This window comes from Rattus rattus, chromosome 16 (assembly GCF_011064425.1).
Source record: "Rattus rattus isolate New Zealand chromosome 16, Rrattus_CSIRO_v1, whole genome shotgun sequence".
Lineage (NCBI taxonomy): Eukaryota > Metazoa > Chordata > Mammalia > Rodentia > Muridae > Rattus > Rattus rattus.
Genome location: NC_046169.1, coordinates 7,125,028 through 7,151,301, shown reverse-complemented (window position 1 = coordinate 7,151,301; position 26,274 = coordinate 7,125,028). Strand labels below are relative to the sequence as shown.

The 26,274-nt window shown below is 48.1% G+C and overlaps 1 protein-coding gene across 1 annotated transcript in view; it reads right to left on the bottom strand.

Moving 5' to 3' along the window:
- Positions 1-1,176: 1,176 nt before the first annotated feature.
- Positions 1,177-26,274, bottom strand: part of Usp12 (ubiquitin specific peptidase 12) — a 54,335-nt gene continuing 29,237 nt past the window's right edge. The window contains exons 3-9 of the mRNA XM_032886383.1: positions 22,347-22,560; positions 13,570-13,799; positions 11,347-11,423; positions 11,153-11,236; positions 6,451-6,648; positions 5,230-5,308; positions 1,177-4,099 (exon numbers count right to left, since the gene is read on the bottom strand). Of these exons, the coding sequence (XP_032742274.1) occupies positions 3,998-4,099; positions 5,230-5,308; positions 6,451-6,648; positions 11,153-11,236; positions 11,347-11,423; positions 13,570-13,799; positions 22,347-22,560 (984 nt within the window). The 3' untranslated portion in view covers positions 1,177-3,997. The remainder of the gene's footprint in view (positions 4,100-5,229; positions 5,309-6,450; positions 6,649-11,152; positions 11,237-11,346; positions 11,424-13,569; positions 13,800-22,346; positions 22,561-26,274) is intronic.

The following is a 26,274-nucleotide window of genomic DNA, read 5'->3' as shown; positions in this document are numbered from 1 at the left end:
GTGTTTGAGATTTCTCCACTACCACCAGTCATGCCAGAGGTATTTTTCCTGCCTTTTGACTCTTTAACTGACAGAGAAAAGTCACTGTTTAACATGGACAGAGTCCTGCCCAATGGACAACATGGGCAACTGCACGAAATGCTAGGTGCACGTGGCTCCGTTATCTGGACCCACAAGAAGGGTCAGAGTGGCCATCATTTCACCTCACCGCGATGAGAAACCAGCTATGGCTCAGGTACCCAAGTCATAACCAACTAGAGCATGATGGGATATTCTCATCTGAGTGTGTCTGGTAGAGCTCTCGGCTTCGAGAGACATGAACTCTTGGGTAAGATGAAGTCATGACTGACTGACAGCAGAAGTAAAACACTCTGTCCAGGGTCAGAGAGACCAGCATCCAAACGCTCTTCCTTCAGAAGCTCTGGGACAGGCAGAAGCCAGTGCAGAGGGCTGGGAGGGACTGAGAGGGACTGTGGGGGGTAGGGATGGGGTACTGACCAGTGAGAAAGGCTTTGAGGCTGTGAGCAAACCTGGGAGGTGCGATTTCATCTGCTCCAGGCTTGGAAAAAAGGAGTGGCCAGGCGTCCTCTGACTGCTGGGAACTGTCTTTCAGAGCCCTAACAAAGCACCGCATCAGGCGGCCCTCAGGACTCAGGAGTGTCAGTTCTCAGGACAGAGGGCTGCTGGGAAAACAAAGGGAGGCGCAGAGATGCTGACCTCACCTACTCAGATGCTCGGCCCAGAGCCTGAGTGCATGCAGAGGAGGAGGGGCAGACGGACACTGGCCTCCGGGAACTTACCTCTAGGGATCCGTCTCAAAAGGCATGCCCCGCATGGCAGCCAGTCTGGACCTGGCACTCCCCCAGGCCACAGAGGTGGCTTGCTGGGGCCAACAGTAGGAAGTTGACTGTGGCTTCCACGATGCAAGGTGCAAGCCTAGATCCCTTGCCCAAACAAACCTTTCCCTGTTATAAGATGTTCGACTTGGGGAGTCTGTCACAGGCTGGAGAACGAGACTGTGGAGAACACGGGCTGGAGAAAGCACTGTTTTATATGTGTGTGGGTTTTTAGGGGCTCTGGAGAACAAAAGTTGCAACTCACAAAAGGTCTAATACATATTCCTAAAATGTATGCTTCTAATGTCAAATACTTTGGGCAAAAGGAAAAAACATATAGTTAAAAACCGACAAGCACAAATAAGCCAACTTTAATAGATATTATTTTGTATTTATATAGCGCCTTCTTCAAGAACCTTTTAAATGCTTTACAGACTTCCTCTCTAATTAATCCCCACAACAACCCTGTGAGGTAGGTATTACTCCCATTTACAAGAGGGAGACTGAAGCACAGAGAGGTTAGGTGACTTGCCCAAGGTCACACAGCTAAGTTCACTGTCAAGCAAGGACTGCAGTCCCTTGCCTCCCAGCTCCCAGCCACATCCCTCACAAGAGACTGCTTATGAAGAGCATCTTTACAGAAAGCATCAGGAGGAGCACGTTATCAAAGTGAGGTCTTCTATGGCCATCATGGAAAGAAAACCCCGAGGGACGCTGATGGCTGAGGCCACAGGCCGCTACAGCACATTTCCTTGCCCCTTCCTAAGTCACCGGCTCCTGTCTTGAGTAACCTTCTAAAGGTAAAATCCCCGTGACAGAGGCTGATGATCGCAAGTGGGCTCCACTTAGAATATTTACTTTAGTTATGATAATTCATAGAAACTCTTGTTCTAATATACAAAATTTGGGACGGCTGCCCAAGCAAACATGTACATAATTACAGAGCAACCAGCCTTGTCCAAACTCGCATCTGCCCTCATCATAATCACAGGCAAACAATCACCTGAAATGTGTGCTGGGTGGGTCACCTTTCTTTCTCACTTCCTATACCTGCTATCCCCAGTCCCCAACCCAAACCCTGTATGTTTTTTTAAGTTTACTGAGTTTCTGATAAAATTCAAAATGTCTTACTCAGATCCATCTGCACTAAGGATAAAAAGTAAATTTAGAGCCAACACCCAGGATTCCGTCCCCTGCAAACTGTGCAGCACAGACCTGAGCCAAGCAAGGCTGCCTGCCTGGAGCTTGGCCCCCTGCTACAACTTGCCTTGCGGAGAACTTAACTAGGCTTTTCCTGCTTCAAAATAACGTGTGCAAGCAGACACAGTACTTCAGGGCTGCGCACGGCAGCCTCGAGGCCTCAGCCCTACTTTATGCCTTTTCTTTGAACACAAAGCTGCAGAGAATGCAGTTCTGAATTCCAACACAGTTTGGTGTGGGCCCGACGGGCGTGTGCTCTCTCTCGCAGCTCTAACCCCCATGCTCTTGGTTGCCGTTCTCTGTGCAATGCTGGCAGATCACGAAACCCAGCCAGGGTAAGGCTTCAGAAACTATCAAAATGAGTTTGCCAAAAGGTCATCTTTTTCTCCCAGCACATCTGTCTACGAAGCCCGATTAGCTAAGTGACCCCGTTGCAAATCTGCTTATGGGATGAATAGATGAAGTCATTTCCTGAGCTAAAGGTAGAAAATAAATGTTAATCATAGCAGCACAAAAAACATTTCTTTTTGCTGTTTTCTTCTCAGTCAACAGTTTTAGTAAAATAGCTTTAGAAAACCAGGGGCTTTATCAACAGGCCACCACCACACTATGAGGAGGGTGGTGTGACGCTGGCTACCCAGAGTCTGAAGCTGGACTTTGAGTAGAATCCTCAACCGCTTACTGCGAGTTACATTCAGCCACTGTCATACACTTGATGCCTGGCCGTATGTGGAGACTCCCGAACTGTTCCCTAAACTCCCACCAGATCTAGCTGTAAGTGTCTGAACACCGCTCTAATAGGACACTCAGGTCAGGAGAGCGAGGGGCTTCTTTTCGAGATTACTACACTACCAAATGTAATCTTCCAAAGGGCTTGAGCTGCCCTGGCTGATGGGGTTCTGGCTGCTCTATTAGTCCTTCCCAAGGCTAAAACGGGACTAAAGACTGCCACAGCTGCACGCACCGACGTCCTGGGGTTCGGGCTGGCAGCATGCCGGCCTCATGCTGGGGCTTCCTTTATCACTCTAGCAACAGGGAACTCCTACTTCACTGCATTTAAAGCTTTAAAAAAAGTGACAAACTATAACCAAGGAGCAAGTGCTCAGCCAGAGACAGTCCCTCGGGACAGCACTGACCCCGCTCACTACGATCGTCTCATGATTACCTTAGTGATTCAGTTACAATGTTCAGTTCACCTTGAAAACAGAAACGGACAACAGGACTGCCTCAGCTGACAAACTAATCAATACGCCAAGACCAGCTGGTAGAATCACGGGCACTTCATACAATGCTTGGACTCAACCAGTTTAAGTAAAATAAATAAGGAAAAAAGATCATTACAAAGCCAGTCTTTCCCCTCGGGGAATCCAGAAGCCAGTTTTGACCAGCTGTTCCCTCCATGTACATACACTGTATATGATCACACGCTTCTCCAGAGAAGCAGGGTATCTTTGACCTCCTGACACTGGGCTCCGTGTCTGTGCTCTGTGCGTCAGGAAGGCAACTGCAAGTGTTGGGCCCAAAGGTACTTTCCGGGATGCCTGAAGAGACCGTCACTGCTCCGTGCACAGTGCACGCACGCATCCCGCGCGCTGGCGCACAGTGCGGTGTGCTCAATCACCCTAGCACATCCTAACTCCTCCACTGCCCTCCCGAGGAACTCACATCATCCTTGGTGCGATGACTACGGAAACCGTGTCGGCAGCTGCTTCACCAGAGCTGGTATCTCTGATCACGTCCTTGTGGGAACTGCAGACAGCATGATTCCTGAGCAAAAAATTCAACTAACGTGACCGGAAGGGCGTGTTAATCCAGCCTTTGCTTTATTGTATGCAAAGTGAGCTACTGCCCTGAGTGTCCTGCGTCTGTCTGTCTCTCTTTCTCTCTTCTTAAACATCAGCTCGATCCTTTCGGAAACAACCAGAGAAGCAAGCGGAAGCTTCTTTCCACTGCGGCACCTTTCAGTCCCGAGACTGATAGAAAAGGATGTACCCAGACTCGGAGTTCTTGGAGATGTCAGATGTCAGTCCGTAGAATTCTTCAATAGCTTGTGCGTCTATTTTCTGAAAGGCAGAATAGAGGCATGAGCACTTCTGGCTTGGACAACCATGACAACCGTGCTTAAACTCAATGAACAAGTGTCCAGTGTCATGAAGAATGAGGCCAAAGAGTTGGGGGAAGTCATGTTGGAAACACCTTGAGCAACAGGTTCAAAGAACACAATAGCTACCCTGGAGCCAGCACCTCTCCTTCCAAGTGACAAGTGACAGCTGAACCATGTGAAAAACATTAACTGTCAACTACTTTGGATGTGTAAAAATGGTCAACCCAACAGTGTAGCCTAGAATCAAGAAAGGTGAGAGACGCTGCTGGTGAAGCCCCAGCACGAGGAGGACTGTTCAGAACGGTTATCGCTGATGACCACCACGTCTCAACTGCTCTATCCATCCATACCGCAGCCAACTACAGAGTGAGCAGGAGCCCTGGCGCAGCAGTGGGCGCTGGTGGGGATGCAGCTCACAGCAACGTAGGAATGAGAGGCAGGCTCAGAGCTGTGAGGATGTGCTCACGAAGCACAGGACAACACTAGTCACCACCGTAAAACTCAAACAGCAAGTGGCAGCAAGGAGGGCAGAGATGTGGAGTGCTGTGCTGGCCAAACAGGAACTCGGGAGCCTGTCAGGGTGCGGACAGCACACTCTCATCTGCCCAGTGGCTATGAACATCCATGAGAGTATGTTCACCTTGGCAAAGCAAAGTTCACAGTGGGTTTGGTGCTTTGACTGAGAATGGCCCCGAGGAACTCGGATGTTTGGGTGCCTGGTCTCAGCTGGAGACGCTGTTTGGGAAGGGTTAGGAGGTGTGTCACTGGGGTGACACTGGGGGTTAGCTTTGTACTTTATTCCCACTCTCCCCACTCCCACTGTGGTTTCTCTGCCTCCTGCATGCAGATCAAGGCGTGAGCTCTTCCTGCCTCTACCATGGGCTCGAGTCTGAAAGCATAAGCTCGATTGCATGCTTATCGTACAGGGCACCTTGGTTTTATCACGGCAAAGCCTTACTACACTGCTTTAGGTGTCCATACTCGAGCTCTGACTTCTCACTATGCCAGCAGCCACACGTGAATGAACAGCTATGAAGGGAAAAAGTAAAGGAAAACGCACAACTCCAAGGAAATTAAGAAGCTACTTACTTCTACAATGTCGTCATCAAATAACAACCAAAAATCATGACTCTTAACTATTGCAATATAATGGCCTCGATTGGGACCACTAAAACAAAAGAAAAAAAGCAAAAGTTAATTTAAAAAGAAAACATTTATATTACCTTCTCGTCCTAAATTTCAAAGTTAAAAAAATTCCAGTGCGTGTCTGTGTGCTACACTTGCTCACACTCTTGCACACTTGCACTCAAGAGCAGGTGCCCTCAATAGGCCTGAGGAGGGCTTCTGAGCCCTTGGGCAGGTGCCAGCCTCCTGAGATGGGTGCTGGGAGTTAACTTCCCTGCTCTAGAGGAATGCTCTGTCCTCTTAGAGGTCTGGGCAGGCAGCTGGGTGGAATGGCATTTACTTGTCTCCTGTAAGACTCCGGGTTTAGCCCCCACATCACAAGAAAGGGCTACAAGCATATGTGTCCACACAGGGAACACATGTCCTGTGGATTCGAGTGGGATTCGAGGGGACTGTCCGTGAGTCTGGCTGTCTGGGAGTGAGAACGTGCATGGAGGTACAATCAGAGCGGTGAACTGTTGAGTGGGATGTCCACCACCACTCAAAGGCTTCTCGCAGCCACTGATGAGAACCCACCTAACTAACCACACTTGGAAACAGTCTGTCTTGCAAAATCTATTCAGGCTGCATCATTTCAACACCAAAACCAACAGACGGTCATATTCTATAAGCTGTGACATCAGGCCCTCAGACTAAGCCAGACAAGAATAAAAATGAAGGCATAAAGTTAAAGTGTTGAAGGTTTAAGGAAGGGCCGATGAAGTATGTATTTCAAAACCTAATTTCAAAGCAAACTGATCTTGAGCAAGATGAAGGACATCAGTGTCCAGCCAGGAGTGGGAGCGCAGACCTAGGACTCCAGCACTGAGGAGACTGAGGCCACCCTGGGCTTCACAACAAAGATTCCATCTTTAAAAAAAAAAGGGGGGGGGGGAGCTGGAGAGATGCTCAGTGGTTAGAGCACCGGCTGCTCTTGCTCCCAGCACCACACGATGGCTCACAACTGTCTGTAACTCCAGTTCCAGTGGATCTGACGCCCCCTTCAGGCCTCTGAGGACACCAGGCACGCACATGGTATACAAACATACAGGCAGGAAAAACACACACATGACTTGTTTTTCTACACAGTCTCTACTTTTGCTCAGTCACTGTGAACACCCTGAACATGCTCTCAGTCCCAGTTACCTTCCACAGTGAACCACAACAGCGACCAGGTCATACATTCTGTCAGGGTTGGTTGCGTCTCCTGAAGTGTTAAACAGACGGAGTTCTAAAGGAAACACCACCCGGTAAGAAAGCTTTGTATATCGATGAAGCTGGTCCATGTACTTAAACCTCTTCAGGTGCAGAGCCAGGATCATGGGTAGTTTCTTAACTTTCATCCTGAAAAATAAAGATGAAGACTGAATTTCAGAAAACAATCACTGTGAGCTGAAAAGAAGTATTAAGTTGGTGCAAAAGAATTGCTTTTGCCCCTGTTGTAATCTAACTTTGATACTGGAATAATTTACTGGAATAATTTTCCCCCTCTGTGTAGCCCTGGCTGTCCCCTGCTTGTGCCACCTGAGTGCCGGGATGAAAGGCGAGCACCACTGCGTGCTTACTAAGTGTGCTTCCGTTAGACAGCGCCAGAGCGCACACCTCACTGCCTGTTTTTGACAATGATTTATTTACTTATATTTATTTTACATTATAGAACTGACATTAGACAGAGAGCAGATGTGAGAAGCTTTCTTATTTGAGTTGAAAACGGGTTGTAAAGCAGCAAGACAGCTGGCAACATCAGCAGCTCCTCTGACCCAGGAGCGCTAAGGACGCACAGCGGTGCTGGGTGAAGATGGTTCACAGAGAGGAGTCCCTGACGATGAAGAGCGCCGCGGCGCATCAGAGGCTGACAGGGACCAAGTGAGAGCGGCCACAGAGCCAGTCCTCCTGCAGCTGCAGAGGTGGTCATTTGTCCCCTCTTCCCAAAGGTTACCCACCCTCGCTCTGACTGTGACCTGGGAACAAGTGGAGTGTGGCCAGTGGCAACGACTGGCTAAGCAGCAGCTGCAGCAACCCCAGAGCACAGCCCAGAGCCAGTCGCTGACCGTCTGCTGCCCTAGGAGCCACTACAACCTTCTGGATCCCAGCAAAGCCCGTGCCTCTGAGGCAATGCTCACAGCAAAGTGCACTGCCACAGCCGGCACTCTACAGACAGGTTTGTTTCTCTTCCACAGTGAAGCCAGACCTCACACAGCTCAGCCAATGCTTCAGTTAACAAGTAAGGCTGTGGAGCTCTGTCTCTCTCAACTACCACGTTCACCCAACCGGTGCTTTCCAGGCATCTTGACAGCATTTTACAGGGAAGACCCTTCCATAAGCAGAAGGGCTCAGAAAATGCTTTCTTGGAGTTTGATGGGTCCCAAAGTGCAGATTTTTACACTAAAGGAACAAATAAACCTATTTCTCACTGGCAAAAATGTCTTGATTGTTTTGGTTCCTACTCTGATTGATAAGCACATGCTTGAGCCTCATTATGACCTAAAACATCTATGCCCATGTAGTAAGGCGATAAAAGGAGCTTTTCCCAAGAGTCTCTATATCAAGCAGTGGCCCTTAAATTCGATCAAATCTCTCAACATTAATCCTATTGGTTCCTCTCCCTAGGAAACTCAAACTACGCTGGGAAAGGGAAGACTCTTCCTGGGAGCAGCCTGCACACTGAGCAGGGAGATCCAGGGCCGTGGTCACTGACCATGCTTCAGGGGGCCACTGCAACAAACCCAATGCTATACCGAGCTAGACGTGCAATCGCCTTGGTCTATCTTCTGTACCCGAGCTGAACTGAATGGTTATCTCCACGAGGAAACTCCCACAACAGTACTCAAGATGAATTCAGACAGAGTGTCTGCCACAGTTAACAGTCACAAGGTGTGGTAGAGCGCTTGCCTAGCAAGGGCAAAGCCCTGGGTTCGGTCCCCAGCTCCAAAAAAAAAAAAAAAAAAAAAAACAGTCACAAGGTGTAACAATGACATATATTCTACAAGGGGATAAATTCATCTGGGAATCAAAGAATTTGGCTTTTAACTGGGAAACATTCTAACACTGTATTTGTTTTCTTCTTTACTGCTATTTCTCCCACTGTTGCTTACCCTCACAGTCCTTGCTCAACAGTCAATCCTCTTAAAAGCAAAGCTCATCTTACTGCTCAATCCTCCACTTTACATGCTGGCCTTGACCCCTGCACTGCTCCACGCCCCAATCTCATCTTTCCCCCCCCCTTCTTTTTATGAGCAACCCATTCGAACTATTGGGCCCAGAAAAGAGCAACTTGCATAAGCAAGGAGGAGGGACTGAGGGTATCTGCAGGAGGGTTGAGAGAAGGTCAGGCTGGGTCAGGCTGGGAAAGAGAGACCAGCTACTTACAGGGGTGCTAACCAAAAACAGAGTAAATGTTGCAGGTTATTTGATCACACTGTGAACCCCAAGCCTGTGTTTGTTTTTGGTTGTGGTGTGGCTCAGCCTTAGCTCACACCTTTAATTCCTCTGCTGTATACAGACAAGCTCTTAGCACACACCTTTAATTCCTCTGCTGTATACAGACAAGCTCTTAGCACACACCTTTAATTCCTCTGCTGTATACAGACAAGCTCTTAGCACACACCTTTAATCCCAACAATGAAGGTAAAGTTAGTTTGTAGAAGGAAGCAACCATGTTTGAAAATGATGTCTAGCTGTTGAGAGGCCAAGTGACAAATCAGAGAAAGGTTTGACAGAAGAGGATATGCCCACCTCTCCTGAGAACAGAGAGCAGAGCAAGTCTACTTAAGAGCGGGCAGAGCGGGAGGAGGCAGGTGTACCAGGCCAGCTATAGAGAAACAGGCTGCAGCGAGAACAAGCTAGACACAGGTGAAGACAAAAAAAGCCAGAGAATGAGAAGGAGCCAGATTGGAACAGACTGTCAAAGTCCGTCTAAGGCCAAACAGCAATCCATCAGAAGCTGGGAGAAGCAGACTGAGTCAGTCAGCTGAGAGGAGTTTGAGCCAGGCCAGCCGAGCTGATCGGCCAGCCAGAGCTCAGAAAGAACTAGAGGGTGAGCTTACTGAACTCACTCTGGCCTGTGTAAGATTGTACAGAACCTAGCCGCTTCCAGGACTGGGTCCAGATTAGCAAACAGAGACAATGAGCCTCCAGGCAACAGTTGTACCAGGCAAATAAAAGATACTTTTATGGGTAAAGACAACAGGAGCCAACCTTCACTACCAGAGGCGGGAATTATAAGGCTAAAGAGGAAGCACGGCAAGGAAACCATGCTGTCGGCTAACGGGAGCCACAGCAAATTCATGGCTTTCAGCACACACAGGTACAGACGCAGACGCACGCCTGTGCACACGCCTGCTCAGTTCAGGAAGGGTTCAGGAGTCCTGACATCTCACCAGCAGGGCACACATCCAGTCCCGGGTGCCATTTCCCCTAGAGCAGGACCACAGACCTGCGCGGGCTCAGCTAGGTCCAAGGTGAGTGAAGAAGCTCAGGTGAGGTCAGAACAGCACCGAGGAGCCACAGGGGCCTCCCCGGCCACCAGCTGGGCTGGAATAACCAGAACACAGAAACAGGAAGAGTAATGACGGTGTGCGTGTGCCTGAAGTTTTAAATGGCAGCTTAATGAAGGAGGAAATATTCGCAATCCTTAAATATCCCTACACTAAATACTTAAAAACTCCAACAGGAGAAAACGTAGCTTTCATGAGGAATTCTAGGAAATACCTTAGCCAAGAGTTGGGTGACAGTGGTGGCAGCAGTGTCACGTACAGAGACCCAGCATGGCCAGCAGACTCCCAGGAAGCCTGGCTCTAGGAATTAGAGTGAGTGGCACTTGGGAACTCAGGTCTAAGGAGCACGTCAAACCCCACACATCAGCTATGCTCTTGGGCCCAAACTGTCTGAGCAGTGTGTGAGTGCTGAACACCTGCTTCCCTTCTGAGAGCCTGGAATTCAGTGCGAAGTAATAGAGAAAGCCTATATGACGAGCACAGAATGGGAAACCCGGGCATGGAGCCTGCAAAGAGATTCCCATGATGTCATCAGGCAGGGGAAATTCAGTGTCTTGTGTCACTTCACTGCAACAGGGCCTCTGAAGTCTGCCTGGCTTTGTCCTTTGCTCTGTATCTTTTTCAGTGATGATATTAGCCGTAAGCATGACTACATACCAAGTACTGAGTCCTAGAAAATCAGCAAACACAGGGACATTCAAACACCAAGAGCACACTACAATTACACATCATGAAACACGACGCATAGCTGCAAGACTCCATTCTAAGACATCTGAGCCAAACACCCGAAGACATGAATCCCAGATGTAAGGTATGGTTTCAGCCTGGGTAGCTGCCGCTCATCTAGCAATTCTCACTGAGCCTTCACTGCTAACACCGGCAGGAAGAATGTGGGGCTGGGGCTGGAGCTTAGGCTGTGCTTAGCTGGAGAGACGGCTCAGTGGGTAAGAACGCAAGCATGGGACTCCGCATTTAGACCCCAGTACCCATGTTTAAAAAGGAACAAAACAAACCCTGAGTCAGGCATGTGGGACATACCTTTATCCCAGCACTCAGGAGGCAGAAGCAGGCTGCATGATCTCTCTCTCTCTCTCTCTCTCTCTCTCTCTCTCTCTCTCTCTCTCTCTCTCTCTCTCTCTCTCACAGAGTCAAGAAGGAGCACTTTCGATGCACAGTCAAAGAATCGTTAGAATAATTTGAAAAAGGCTGGCAGAACAGTTCTGCCCGAAGCCTGGAGTTCGATCCCCAGGTGGTGGAAGGACTGAGTCCTGACCCAGGTCCTCTGATCTCTCTGTGGTCCCCGGGCACACACACAGTGTGCACACACACTCACAGTGTGGCGTCCGGCCTACCGTTTGTGTGCCTCCTGCTTGCTCCGGCATTCTTCACAGTAGTATTTGTATTCACTGCACAGAGTCTCCGTGTTACTGAACCCTCTAAAACACAAGACGAGCTTGTTAGGCATCCCGAGGGTTACTCATCCACTTACAAACACTCTACACCAAAAGTAAGCATTGCACTGCAAAGGAAAGGCTCCTGCACAAACCTTAGGCAGTGAGTGATTGATGTGTTTTGTTCCACGTCAACAGAAAGGTCTAAAAAGTCTTCATCTTTGCTGCTTATCTGTAAAACAGGAGTTATTTCAGTGACCAGGAGAGCAGGTTCCAGCCGCCAGGTTAAACGTACTGTGCTCAAAAGACAACTAACTGGTCTGAGATACCAAAGAAGCACCGAGCAACTGCCCGCCCCTTAATCTCCCGTCTGGGAAGACACTGAGCACCTGCCATCTCCTGGGCTGAGGGCGAGAGGATGAGAATGTGCTGCTCCCAGAGTGATGACACTCAAAGTTCGTTGTGTCACACACTCTGGTTCGCAGAGGCCCAGTGGCTCTGGACTAGATCCTCAAGACCAGGACCAGGAGGAGCCATCTAGGTTGGAGATCTGGATGGGGCTCACACGACCCGTGTTAATGACTATGACTGGTGCCCCTGATGCAGAACGAGAGCCACACACAATGTAACTCGGGAACATCCACATTTAATGGGAAAAAGTGGAAAAAGGAAAGACAAGGCGTGTGACTGAAATCAACCTTGGGGGAACAGAAGAAAACAGAGAGGTGCAGCAGTGGTGGCCCAGCTCCCTTCTGAAACCGTCCACTGTATCCACTGCACACTTAACTCAGGATGGAACCCGTCCTGGCCTGTACTCTAACACTGTCTGGACACCACGGCTCAATCTTTGTTCCCTGCTGGGCATCTTGCAGGTAAGACTTCCAGCTTAATAATCTTCTACTACCTTCTACCCTGGCGGGATTGGGTCTTAAATGAGTGTTATAAAGGAATGACGTGTATTTACACTCTGGAGAACGCCGAGATTTCACCCCCAGCTGATTTCGATAAAGGCAGCAACCTGAGCACTTACTGATGGCTTAGATCGTAAGGAAATTCTCTGCGATGTACACTCCAGGCCACAGAAATTATTGGTAGAACAACAGTACCCATCCCACACAAGTCATTTTAATAAATAGTCAAACATTTTAACAGAATGGCTAATATCGCTTTCTCCTTCAAAAAGGTTTCTTCTCTGTCTTCCTCATCCAATACAAACCTTCAAAGGCCTGGCGGAGCACCCCAAGTCTACCAGAGGCCCCAAATCTACATGAGTCTTACCTGTTACTACATTTCTCAGCATGCTAAGTAACTATTTTGTTTTATTGACAACTGAGGTGTGTATATGTACCACACACGTACGTGTGTACATATACTGATGTTCATTATAGTAAACATAAAAAATGTCTACTTCCCTAATCAATATTCCAGAGGCAGCATTGCTGTAATAATTAGCAATCAAACATTGCACTGCACCACTGACTGCTGGTCCGGGCAATGAAAAGGCCCACTCGACAGCCAGCCTTTCTCTAGCCAAAGGCATGTTCACACAGTGCTGTGCACTTTGCCTCTGCCCTGACCTGGAGGAGACCCACCACGACTCACACAGGAAGGCGCTTTCATTATCTCCTGGTCAAGGCTCCGTCTTGACCAACTGCCCGCCCAAAGGGTGCTCCTGTCCTCCAGGGCACACGGTACTGCTCTACCCAACAATGGACACATGCACAAGTGTAGAAAGGGGAAATAAACTAATACCCAGTCATGGGCCACACTGCTGTCCTAACAGCCCACACAGGACGGTGGCCTTGTATAAGTATTCTGGGACTGGGACGTCCCCATCACCTAGCAACAATGTAGCCACCTCATAGCATGTGTGCAGTTGCTAACACAGGTCCTGGAGACGACCATATCAGTAACCACTGTGCTGCTGGTCGGGCCAGAGGTAGGGCACATCACGTTTAACTGACGTCAGTTAATGCTCGCTCCACCCTAGGTTTCTGCTTTACATTCCTGTACCTTAGCAAATGTTCACAAGAGAAGAGCGCTGTGTCCAGTGGTGGCACCACACGCCCCTATGCTGAGCATGTCCTTTGATGCTATTCAGACTCAGCAGACGGACCATGCTTGGTTCGGTACTGTCCCTGAGGTGAAGACCTGGAGCTGTGCGTCCTTCCAAGTGTGCCCTTCCTCATGTGTCCTCTAATCTCACCTTACAGAACGTTTCAGTGACCTGTCGTTCTAAAGCCTCTTAAACTAAGCAACATCACGCTGCAGACTGCAGGGAGCACCCTTGCATCCTCCTCGCAGGCACGCAGCACCTGACAGGGCCACACAAAAGCACAGGCAGGGCCTTAGACTGACAGCTACGCTGATGGACTTACAGTTTCACAAGTAAGACACCTGGTTTCATTAGTTAATGTTCCCTGAAAAATCTCGTGGACCCACGTTGGGTCTGGTGTGCTGTTGTTATCCTCGCTGTCCACATCCCCGTTACGTAATCGGCCATTTTGCTTCTCCTGCTTTCTTTCTTCTTGTAGAATATCAGCAATTGTATTGAGTAGGTAATTTAAGAATTCATGGGCATCTTGTTGCATGTAGTTATCAAACAGCTCTAAAAATAAAACAGGAAAGTCAATGTCTGGTATAAAATCTGGAATTTTATCAGAACTAGAAGCACGTGTTAATTATACACAATATACAGGAAAACAGACAACTTCACACCTAAAACTTCTGACTGAATTGGAGGGAAATGAAGTTAGGATGAATGAAGGCTTTGAAAACGCAGCACTACGGATCCATGACGAGGACCGTGGGGGTGGGGGGTGGCGGTGGCAAGTGGCAGCTGATCGTCCTTCCGCAAATGCTTCAGCAAAGGCAAACCTGTCAGCAGGAGCGTGACACTGCTCACTGACAAGGCTGGGCATACGCTGAGAGCTGGTTTATGAAAGGAAATTCCCAGGCCATGATGCAGAGTCTGACTTAGTAGGAGAGGGGTGAGGCTTTTCACTCCTACAGGTGACTGACATGCAGTCAGGTGTGGATGTGGCATCAAGAATTTTCCACTCAGGCCACATGATCACTACAGTCTACTTGGATTCTGAGCTCCACGGCCACTCCTCCCCAGCAGTCATGGATCATATGACAGACTGGATGCTCCTCGGGCCTGCTAAGTGCAGGTGAGTTCCCTGCAGTCAACAGATTCACGCCTTGCTTTGGACTGGGGACCTTATTTTATAAGGACTGGAGAAAGTAGCCTTCCTGCCAGGAAAAACAGACCCAAAAAATAAAATGAAGACGCTCCCGCACCCCCAGCAATATACAAAGCAGGCCTACTAACTGCGAGCCCACAAGCTGAAAAGAGCTACACTAGCAATCTTTACCTTTATGTCCTCACTGCACAGTTAAGGAAAACCACAACTGCCTCTTTAAAAGCAAACACAGGGCTGGGAATAAAGCTCAATGGTGGAGCACTTGCCTAGCATCTTGAGACCCTAGGTCAACTCCTAGCACCTCAGTACATACATACGCATGCATGCCAACACACGCAAGGGAACAACAAAAATACATATTTAGAAAAAAAGTAGGGAATGTCTAAGACAGAAACTACTGAATGCTGTTTTTAAAGAACTCCAGGTAAGCACATTAAAGTCAGTTCTGTGCATTAAGTCATTTCCAAAGCCAGGGCCTTTACAACATTCTGGTGGCGAGTGTAGCTGTTGGACCGAGTGTCTGACACCGCAGACCGCAGGAAGTGTCATTCACCTGAGGCATGGTCCTCACTCAACACCAGGGGCCCGCCTCCTGCAGCTGTAACAAAGAGTCTGTGTGCTGAGAACACAGCACTATAAGCTCAAAGGCCACTGCACTGGCCCCCACGGCTGCTGCTGCTGCTGGGGACACCAGCTTCACAGACAGCAAGAACACAAGACAGAGCAAAAGAGGAGTGCACACTACATAATCAGTAATCCGTGTGTTCTAGATCAAACATAAGACAACTCCTAAACCTTCTTTGTAAAGGTAGGAGAAAACCAACAGAAAACTGGCAGAGGAGATGAACAGGTGACACAGACTAAAAACTCAGGGATGTAAACAATACTTAAGTGGGAGACAAAAATTAAAACAGGGAAACCACGACTCTGGCTATCCCTTTGACAATAGTAGAACATGGCTTAGTTGGCTTGAGGGGAAAGGGTCAGTCTCTAGCACTGGTGCTAGGGCCATGCAATGGCACAGCATGTGCTGAAGGGCTGTGTGGTGGTTCTAATAAAATGCAGTTTAGCTCTCGCAAAAGTGCATCCAGGTAAATCTGACCCGGACATTGAAAGCCTAGGCATGGCCACCCATTCATAACAAAAGTCTGGAAACATTCTAAATGCTTATGAAAAGAATGGGTGGCTTACTTACGTCATGATATGGCTCTGCTATGGACGCGAGGAAACAGGTCTCCATGAACGAGCATGGCTACATTTACCAAACAGTAGAACGGAAGTGGAGCCCGTCAATCCTGACCTGCACTTTCTGTGGATGTGTGAAGTGCATATAGAGAGCTCTGCTAAGATCTAGTTCTTCCTCAGGAGCTTCTAGTTTCTCTGGAGAGTCTCTTGGACCACAGTGCATATTGATTGTATACTAATGGTCTCATTCCATAACTCATGGCAATCCTCATGCTTCAACCCTACAAGTGCAGTGATTCTAGGTAGGAGCCATCGTTCCTACTCATTCCCACCACGGCTTTCCGAGTGTAGGCGCCTCCCTTACTTGGCCCACAAAGTGTCCCTCCATTCTATACTGAGAATAACAAGTTTGACTTGCAGATCTGAGCCTTCCCACTTCCTGTACTGCAGGGTAAATTCACACAAAGCCTGCCCGGCTTGTTCCTGAATTGCTTCTACATACTGCGAATTTCATTCTCAAACTAACACAGCAGTAATGCAGCCGGAGCGCCCTTCCCCTCACCGCCTGCTGGATTCCAGCCCCTGAAGCCCCCTGTGATATGTGTAAGAGTCCAAACAAACCCCATGCGTCCCAAGGCTGCCTGCCACATGCCCCATCCCAAACAGACTTAACTAACATCAACTTGACCTCTGTACCTACATGGGGTTTGCCATCAGCGACAGTTATCCAAAGCACTGTGGCCCACTTCCCATCCCTGTCCAGCGTGAGCACTGCAGCCTACCCCTGCACCTGTGTATGCTGCCGGCCACTCTACGACCCCTCTCAGAACGAACCTGAAGCCATGCAAATCACACACTACAAGCACCGGACAGCTCCAACAAGGCAAGCTCTAAAGTGAAGGTGAGATAATGGAAGCCAATGACCTTTGACCTTTGACCTTTGCTCTCAATGGGGCAAACCCTCTCCTGAGGCACTACTTTTAATGCTGGGGCTCCCTTCACAGTCCCCTCCCTGATACTTCTGGAGTTGTGTCTTACCTACCTCTGCTGCTTCCCAGCCTGCAGCTGCCGCTTTTAACTTACTTGCTTGAGTATCAGAAAGGAAAAGCATACGATCTAGCCACATGGACAGCCTCGCTCCTTTCACTGACTTCATAAGCCAACTTCTCCCAACTCACGGACCACCCCAACATCCTAGTGTCAAGGTCACTTCCTTGAATGGAATCTCTTTTACTTTGAAGCACAAAACAGCAAACAAAGCAAAACAAGAGACAGCTTTTCACTTGCTTGCCAGTTTTAAGGACCAGAAGAATGATAAAAAGACATTAGAAAACAGAAATGGCCTGGGTGATACCTCTTGCCTGTGACCTTGACACCGGAGGCTGAGACATAGTGAGTTTGATGCCAACCTGAGCTACAGAATTCAAGGCTGGTGCAGGCTTCAGAGATCCAAGGGAGAGGAAAAGCAGAGGATGGGGAAGGGAAGGGAGGCACGAAGGCTTTCTAAGAACAGCTGGGCGCCTAGTTGGCAGCCTTGGGTGATTACCTCACTGCAGTGGGCAGCAGACGGGATCAATGCCACCGTCTACAACACTGCAATCCTCCCCCAACCACTCTCACATATATGCATGTTCTTTCAAAAAACTGCTATGTTTATCGCCCAAAAATGCAAGTGATTTTAATGAAAATCTTCTTGGGGAGAAAGGGTTGGTCCACATAACAGTGACTTCAGATCCATTAAAAATGCCCTATCTTCGGGGTTGGGGATTTAGCTCAGTGGTAGAGAGCTTGCCAAGCAAGCACAAGGCCCTGGGTTCCGTCCCCAGCTCCGAAAAAAGAAAAGAAAAGATAGAAAAAAATGTCCTATCTTGAACTTTTAGAAATGGCCCACGAGGCTGCTGCCTGGCCTCATGTGGGTTCAGTAAATGTTATGCTCAGTATACCGCCATCTTGCCATCCCTGGAAGGTGGCTACTTATAGTTTAAAGGGATCAGCAGGATTACACAATATCAACATACAAGCCAGAGGGAAGAGCTGAGGGGTCGCACTGTCTCATTTTAAAACACTGGTTTTCTTATGGTTGGTTTTCTACTCTACTAAGTATTATAAATGAGAAAGATGGACTTCAAAATTGCTTTGGTAAGTTACACAAATCCATTCATTCACTTAACAAATATTCAGTAAGCACCTACTATGTGCCAGGAACTAGGTTATGTGCTGGGAATTCAATGAGGAGGGAAAACAAATGGGTTCCCGCCATCAGGGAACTCACAGTGTAGTGGGAGAGGCAGGAATTTCAGTATTAAACAGTGGATGGAAAGAAGCTCAAGTCCACTACAGCTGCAACATTAACACAAAGAGTAAGGATGACGTCACTGCTTACACTGGCCATGCTTTCTTCCTAATACAGAAAGAGCTAGAGCTTCCATAGGAAAGCACTGTGCTGTTCTTGGGGTGAACAGAACTGGATAAAGTAAATACGAAAAGCTTACTCAAACCTTTCCAATTAGTGTCGCTTGCACACGACTGGCATCTGCTCGTGTGACGCACACCAGGCTTAAATGCACACATTTAGCTTCCACAGACACACGCTTCTGTCGGCGCTCCAGAGCCCAAGACACTGCTCTTCACACTCGGACTCCTTCAGAGCCAAGCCCATAGTCAGCCACAGCTGCATCGCTAGCACCACAGGGGTGGCGGGTGGGTGGGCAGGTGCTATCCAGGATGTGCTTAACATTTTTTGATGAATGAATGAATGAATAAATGAACTGAACAAAAGACAGGTGTTCAAATAGCTATGATGATATGTGCAAAGAAAATGTGACTTCTAACTTGAAAAATGTTACGCACACGCATACACACATGCACACACATACACGCACACATATACACACACGCACATACATACACACGCACATACACACACATGCACACACATACACGCACACACATATACATACACACACACAAACACACATACACACACGCACATACCCACGCACACATGCATACACACATGCGCACACACACCATGTACAGTACACATGCTGGGCTTTATGAAGTCAGACCTCAAGCCTGCCTTAATGCCTGAGTTGTTCAGGTGACAGTGAGCACTAATGGTTACCTCACTGGCCTGTGCTGAATTTCCTCCACAGTAAAATGGTGAGTCTACAGGAAGTTGCACTGGCTAGTGGGCCTCATGTCCTCCTGGAGGCCTGCAGCAGCCTCTGCTGCGGCCCTGCCCAACCCCTCGAATGCTGTTCTTGCCAGCTGACACCCATCTATAGGGCTCTTGCCCTAATGACAATGACAACCCCTGACAACTTCCCAAGCTCTGGGCTCAGGCCTGCACCTAATGGTCTTCGCAGTACCACACTGTTGCCAACTGTGAACTTTCTAGCTGGCCACCCTCCAGTGCACCTGCACAGCACTTCCGGCTTCCATCATGCTTCCCCTAGGCCATGGAGTCACTTCAACATGTCGAGCCTCTAATCTCACTTGATCAAGAGTGTCCCAACACCCACACCCTAGGTGGCTGCTCACACATCCATGCCACCTCCACTTGCTTCTCCTTCCTGGTAAAGCCACACCACACACATAGCTGTTGTCACCCACCCTTCCCCTGTGGAGGGTCAGACTCCTGAGGGCTTATTTCTAGATTCCCAGGCCTCCACAGAGTTATGAATAATCAATGTGAACAATTACCCAGGGTCCGACCTGTCATCAAAGACAGCATAACTGTGAAGCTGGGGGAGCCATGCTGCCTGTGGAGAGCCCCCGTGCTTGTGCAGATACCTGGAGCTAAAACCCAAGAAAACAGACTTACTGAATGAATAGACGTCAAACTGTTCCTTCTCCAAATACCAAACCATCAACCAGTGAAGCAGCACGCGTAACCATAGCCAGGGTGACGCTGTACTGGGATGGGAGCACAAGCCCCTCGAACCCAGGGTGGAGGCTACGTCAGGCAGGAGGGCCAGCAGCAGGTACCAACAATGCTGAGGTGACCAACATGCTCTCCAGAGACTTACAACAGAGCATCAGAAGGAAAACATGCGACAGCAAAACATTCATCTGTGTATCCTCATGCAATTCTCAAGGAGAAATCCAAAACCCTGAAGTAAATATTAATGTATTCCAAAACATATTTACAGAGGCCAGCAATACCAAGAAATAAGAATTCTTTTCTAGCAAACTGATTTCTAAAGTTGAGAAAAAAGAATAGAAAGTATGAGAAGACACATTTATCATAAATATTTATTCAGGCATCTGTCTCATTGAAGCAAGTATTAAGTAGGTCTGTTGCTTTATCAATTTACTCTTCCTAAAAACAAAAAAACTTTAAAAACTCTCTACAAAAATATCTCAGGTTTTGGCAAACAGGAAAAGTCTTTAAGCACGTAATTGAATAGGACATTTAAAACACTGTAACTTCAGGGCTTGGGCCACTGTGCACACGCGCTGGTTCTCTCTCTCTCTCTCTCTCTCTCTCTCGCTCTCTCTCTCTCTCTCTCTCTGTGTGTGTGTGTGTGTGTGTGTGTGTGTGTGTGTGTGCGCGTGCGAGAGAGAAAGAGAGAGAGAGAGACCTGTGTCCAGCATGAATCAATTAACCTTCAAGAAAAACAAGACAAAGTGCATTTAAAAAGCACAGGTAATCAATTTAAACGCCAATAAGGGCTTACTGCTACACACATGAAAAACAGTGTGTGCTCTGTATAAACACAGAGGCACGGTGCACAAGTTTCCCAGCAGACACACCTGCAGAGGTGAGCATCGACGGACAAGAGGACAAGACTGCATTATATTAGTTTAAACCATATTCCAAAGGCTTTGTCCCAGTCTGTCTGTCTTTCTTTCTCTTTCTTTCTTTCTTTCTTTCCCTTCTTTCTTGGTTTTGAAGACAGGGTTTCTCTGTGTAGCCCTGGCTGTCCCAAGAACTTGCTCTGTAGACCAGGCTGGCCTGGAACTTAGAAATCTGCTTGCCTTGGAGGCATGCCACCACCGCCTAGGCCTGCGTTTCTTAAAAATAGAAAAAACTGCAGGTCTGGAATCTAAACCTCTCGTGAGAGGGAAATGTGGTCTGCAAGAAGACTCAAAGGTTCCATATATGAGGAAAACAAACGCCTCTTACATCTCTTCAGCAATAGCTCTAGCCCACCATTCAGGCTAGGAGTCGGGACAGCTCTTACAAGACTCATTCCAATTCACTCGGTGTCCAATGCAACTGACTACCTTAAAGGTACAGTACATTGCACATCCGTGTACTCAACAACCAGTCGTAAAGTCACACCTGTGAGTCTCTACAAGATAGGCAAACTCAACAGCTCAGCATCATTTCTACTTTGACTGAAATATCTACACGGAACAGAAGGCTGGACCCACAGGTTACCCAACTCTCACTCACTCACTCATGCTTCTGAGGCAGCAGCACTGTCATAAGACTCAGAGCTGGCTTATGAAGGAAGGAAGCCACCGCCAGCTCTGCCACTTCCCAGGAACTCTGCAGCCTTGGGCAAAACGCTGCCCATCTCCTGGAAGGACTGTCTGACTTACAGAAATTACATAAGAAGTACCTCACGTTAGAAAGAGATGGGGGCCAGGCAGTAGTGGCAATGGTGCCCACCTTTTAATCCTGGCATTCAGGAGGCAAAGTTAGATGGATTTCTGTGAGTTCGAGGCCAGCCTAGTCTACAGAATGAGCTCTAAGACAGCCAAGACTACACAGAGAAACCCTGTCACGAACAGAACAAAACAAAAACAAAAATGAGAAACAAAACAACAAAAAACAGGAAAGATGAGGCTTCTCAGTAGCTAAACTTAGGTGACTTTTGGGGCCAAAGTGAGGGGAATAATTACCCTCTATCTTAAGATTTTTGTTTTAAGAGAAATGAATTAACATAGGAAAGCAATGGACAACCAAGGAATCACACTCCATAGAAAAGTTTTGTTTGTTTTGTCTCACAGGGCGGATGTGGGGATACAGCATCTCATGTGGTCCAGGCTGGCCACAAACTGGTTATCTCCATGTCTCTGTCTCCTGAGGGCTAGAGTTCCAGGCACATGCCACCACAGAAGGCAAAAACAACCACTCCTGGGAGAAATGTCAAGCGGGCAGAAGAGAGCAGGGCTTCCTCACTCACTGGTGCACAGGATGTCGGCTGGGTGACACACTCCCAACACTGACCAGGCAGAAGAGAGCCGGGCTTCCTCACTCGCTGGTGCACAGGATGTCTGCTGAGTGACACACTCCCAACACTGCTCACACTTCCCATGAACCTCTGGACCTGAAACAGGAGCCCCACATCTCTGCTTCCCCATGCCTCATGCGTTTGAACTTGGGTCCAGTTACTGATGCTTTGGGAAGGTTATGGAACGATCCAGAGGAGGAGACCTCCTAGGTTAGTAGTCACTGGGGAAGACGTGAACTTTTACAACTTGACTCACTCTACTCCCTGTTCTTTCTCTGTGTGCTTCCTGTGTCAGGTTGAAATGTGGTCGCTCTAATGAGCAGCCTCTCAAGTTCCTGCTGCTATATTTTTCCAGACAAAACAAAACACATGTCCTTCTAGATGAACATCAGAACAAACAATCTCCCCTGGCCTGCCTCAGTCAGAATATTCTAGTAAAACGGCTAACACAGAATGAAGTATAAACAGATGGTGCTCGAAACAAACAAACAACCAAATCCCCAGCAACCTGCATCACAGCACGCTGTTTACCTGCCTAGGACACGAGCAACAGTACACAGGAAACAGACGGTTTACCGTTTTCCTTCCGCAATCTGGTGATGAACTTCTTGGGCGGGATCACGCCGACCTTCTTCTTCTGGGTGGCTATGCTGTGGAAGAGGTCTGCCAGGCAGGTGAGGAGGCTCTCCTTTTTTCTGGGCTGACTCTTGTATGCTAGAACTTTGTCCCGAAACGGACGACAAAAATAAAGTGCTTGGAGAACGGAGTTGCAGTAGCAGGTATTCCCAAACTACAAGGGCAAAGAGTGGAGCGTTAGTGCACGGAACGCATGCGTGAGGAGCCTGAGGAAAGCAGAGGGCTGCATGCGCGCTCTGTTCTACAGCCCCTCGTGCTTCCCTCTGCCCTGACCCTAAGGGTCTCACAGAATGGTTTAAACAGACTCAGGCTGCCTGTGGTCCCCTTGATCCCAGCACTCGGGAGGCAGAGGAAGGCAGGTCTCTGAGTTCTAGCTCAGCCTGGTCTACAGAGTGAGTTCCAGGACAGCCAGGGCTACACAGAGAAACCCTATCACAAAAACAAATAGACAAAACACAAACCCTCAACACAAACCCTTCAAGAAATAAACAACATTTTCTATCAAGGTCTCACAGGCGCCACATACCAAGCACAAACAGAAAACAAAAAACTAAAACCAAAGCTGACTGGGACGTTAGTCATGGAGGAGGCAGCCTTGGAGGATCAGAGAAGGCAGCAGGCAGTGCTGGCAGTAGTGTCACCCACACAGGTCTTGGGGAAGTGCTGCTGCCCCTTACTCAACTCCTACTTCTTCCCTTCAAAAGCACAGGGGACACTACCTTACGGAGCAAACACGGGGCTGATAATTCCCTTCTCTGAGGTAAATGGAACAATCATATGCCAAGTTAAAAGCAAATACAGAATCTGTGTAGAGTAACAGCAGCAAGGCAGAAGCAGGCCCAGCCCACAGTTGCAGAGTTAAGAAAGCTCACAGCACAGCAACAGCAAACCTTCTGTCTGCATGTCCTTCTCTAAGAGACGAAGCCCTCGGGCTGGAGAGATGGCTCAGCGGTTAAGAGCACTGACTACTATTCCAGAGGTCCTGAGTTCAAATCCCAGCAACCACATGGTGGCTCACAACCATCTGTAAAGAGATCTGATGCCTTCTTCTGGTGTGTCTGAAGACAGCTACAGTGTACTTATATACAATAAATGAATACATCTTTAAAAAAAAAAAAGAGAGAGAGACGAAGCCCTCAGAATAGCTGCAATCTTTTTTGTTTGTAAAGAAATCGACTTTAAAAGCTATGAAGGCCCAGTGAGAACGTGTGACTTCCCATCTCCACACCTGCTTGGGAGGGCAAAGCACTGGCTTCAGGAACAGCGTGAAATGCAGGAAAGATACTCAATCTAGGCTACGGCTTGCTGGTACTGTTGGCTATCTCCGGAGAATGTGCCCCTGCAGAATACACATCACTAAGACTCATCACTAATTAGCCAGCATCATTTCATCTGCAAAGTAGAAGCCATACCACAGCCATAGAAGTCTAGTGGTCAGCACACTCTGGTTCTGTCAAAGAGAGATGACATCCAAAATGAAGACAATAGCCAGCATTTGGAGATCCTTACCAAGAGATATGTAACAGATATTTAACAACTTCCACAGAAATAAGAGAAAAACACAGCACCTCACACCATGTCAGTTGGCCCTCAGCAAATGTAACTCCAGTTCCAGGCTATCTCTTACTCCCTCTCCTAAGTTTTTAAAACCAAGAATGGTGGCACAAATCTTTAACCCCAGCACTTGAGAAGCAGAGGCTGGTGGATCTTGGTGAGTTCAAGGCCAGCCTAGTTTACACAGTGTGTTCCCAGACAACACAACCATGGCTACACAAAGAGAAACCCTGTATTGAAAAACCTCATGTTACATCAGAAATGTTTAAGACAATAGGGACTCATCATCTGTTCTAAGAAGCAAATGGCACAAGCTGAGAAACCAGGGGGCATCTACGACATGTACAATACAGAGAAGACTATAAACGAGGCTCTGACTGCATCAGGGTCACTACTGCTGTGATGAATCACCATGACCAAAGCAACCTGGAGAGGAGGGGGTTTATCTGGCTTACACTTCCACATCATAGTCCACCACTGAAGAAGGCCAGGACAGGAGCTCAAGCAGGACAGGATCCTGGAGGCAGGAGCTGATGCGGAGCCCATGGAGGGGTAATGCTTACTAGGTTGCTCCCCATGGTTTGCTCAGCCTGCTTTCTTACAGAACTCAAGACTACCAGCCCAGGGATGGTACCACATACAGTGGGCTGGGCCCTCCCCTATGAACTACTAATTAAGAACATGCCTACAGGGTTACATGCAGTCTGATCTATGATTTTAGCCTGCATCAAGCTGACATAAAACATTCCAGTGTAGATGCCTACTATGTCAATACTGCCAGTCCATCTTCTGAAGCAGCACCTACCCAGCCCTGAGCCTGGCCATTGGGTCGTTTTTCCTTTACATATTCAGTTCTATTAAGGAAATCATTAAAGAGTCAGGATTCTTTCTCAACAATCAGTTTATATTAAATCTTCTTCTTCACCATCACCATCACCATCACCATCACCATCATCACCATCATCATCATCATCATCATCATCATCATCATCATCATCATCATCCCCTGTGGTGGTTTGAAGATGCTTGGCCCAGGGAGTGGCACTATTAGGTGTGGCCTTGGAATAGGCTTTGAGACACTCCTCCTAGGCTGATCCTGACTTCCTTTGGATGAAGATGCAGAATTCTCAGCCCCTCCAGCACCATGGGCACTGCTGTGCTTCCTACCAGGACGATAACAGACTTCTGACCCACTTAAATGTTGTCCTTTATAAGAGTTGCCTTAGGGGTTGGGGATTTAGCTCAGTGGTAGAGCGTTTGCTTAGCAAGCGCAAGGCCCTGGGTTCGGGCCCCAGCCCAAAAAAAAAAAAAAAAAAAAAAAAAAGAGTTGCCTTAGTCATGTAGTCTGTTCACAGCAGTAAAACCCTAACTAAGATCTCACACACACACACACACGCACGCACGCACGCACGCACGCAGCCTCTTCTTTTGTTTTTCAATACAGGGTTTCTCTTTGTGTAGCCATGGTTGTGGTTGTCCGGGAACACACTATGTAAACTAGGCTGGCCTTGAACTCACCAAGATCCACCAGCTTCTGCCTCCCAAGTGCTGGGGTTAAAGATGTGTGCCACCATTCTTGGTTTTAAAAACTTAGGAGAGTGAGCCTGGAACTGGAGTTACAATTGGCTGAGGGCCAACTGACATGGCGTGCCAAGAGCCAAATTTTCTCCAGCCCCTAAAATACTTCTTATAATTCATATTAATTATATATGGGCATGCGTGCACACAGCAAGGTAGCATTTTTACTGTTCAGCTATCTCCCTGACCACTAAGAAAATACCTTCTTCAACCAGTGAGCCCTGGTGACCCCCAACCTCTGCATTCGCCCAAGTGGTCCAAAGGTTGTGAATTGATCTGGAAGTCTTTCCACCCCTGCACGGACAGTGATGCTCACTCCCACTCTACTACCCTTGCCTCCGTGAGGGAGCCGACTCCTCTCCACATCCTGTCCAGTAGCTGTGTCTCATCACATCTGGGAGGGGACAGGGCACCTCGACAATCTAGCTAGCATCCCTGGATCAGCTTTCTTTGACCAGGAAATCTCTGGCATCTCTGGAACACATCCCAAAACCAGGCTGTGGCTGCCAGGTAGAGAGTCACAGGACAAGAAAGAAATTGATTTTAAAAAAAAACAGAACCAGGAGCCTTCACCTAATCAAGCCCATAACCCGCAGAGGCAAAGAAAGCAACTTTATTCTCTCTTCTCACACCAGGCCCTGTTCCAAACAGCTCAGCTTAAACAATCATCGTAAGAGGAAGGCAACGTAATTTTTAAAAAATTTTTAGAATTTTATTTCCATTTTATGTGTACAGG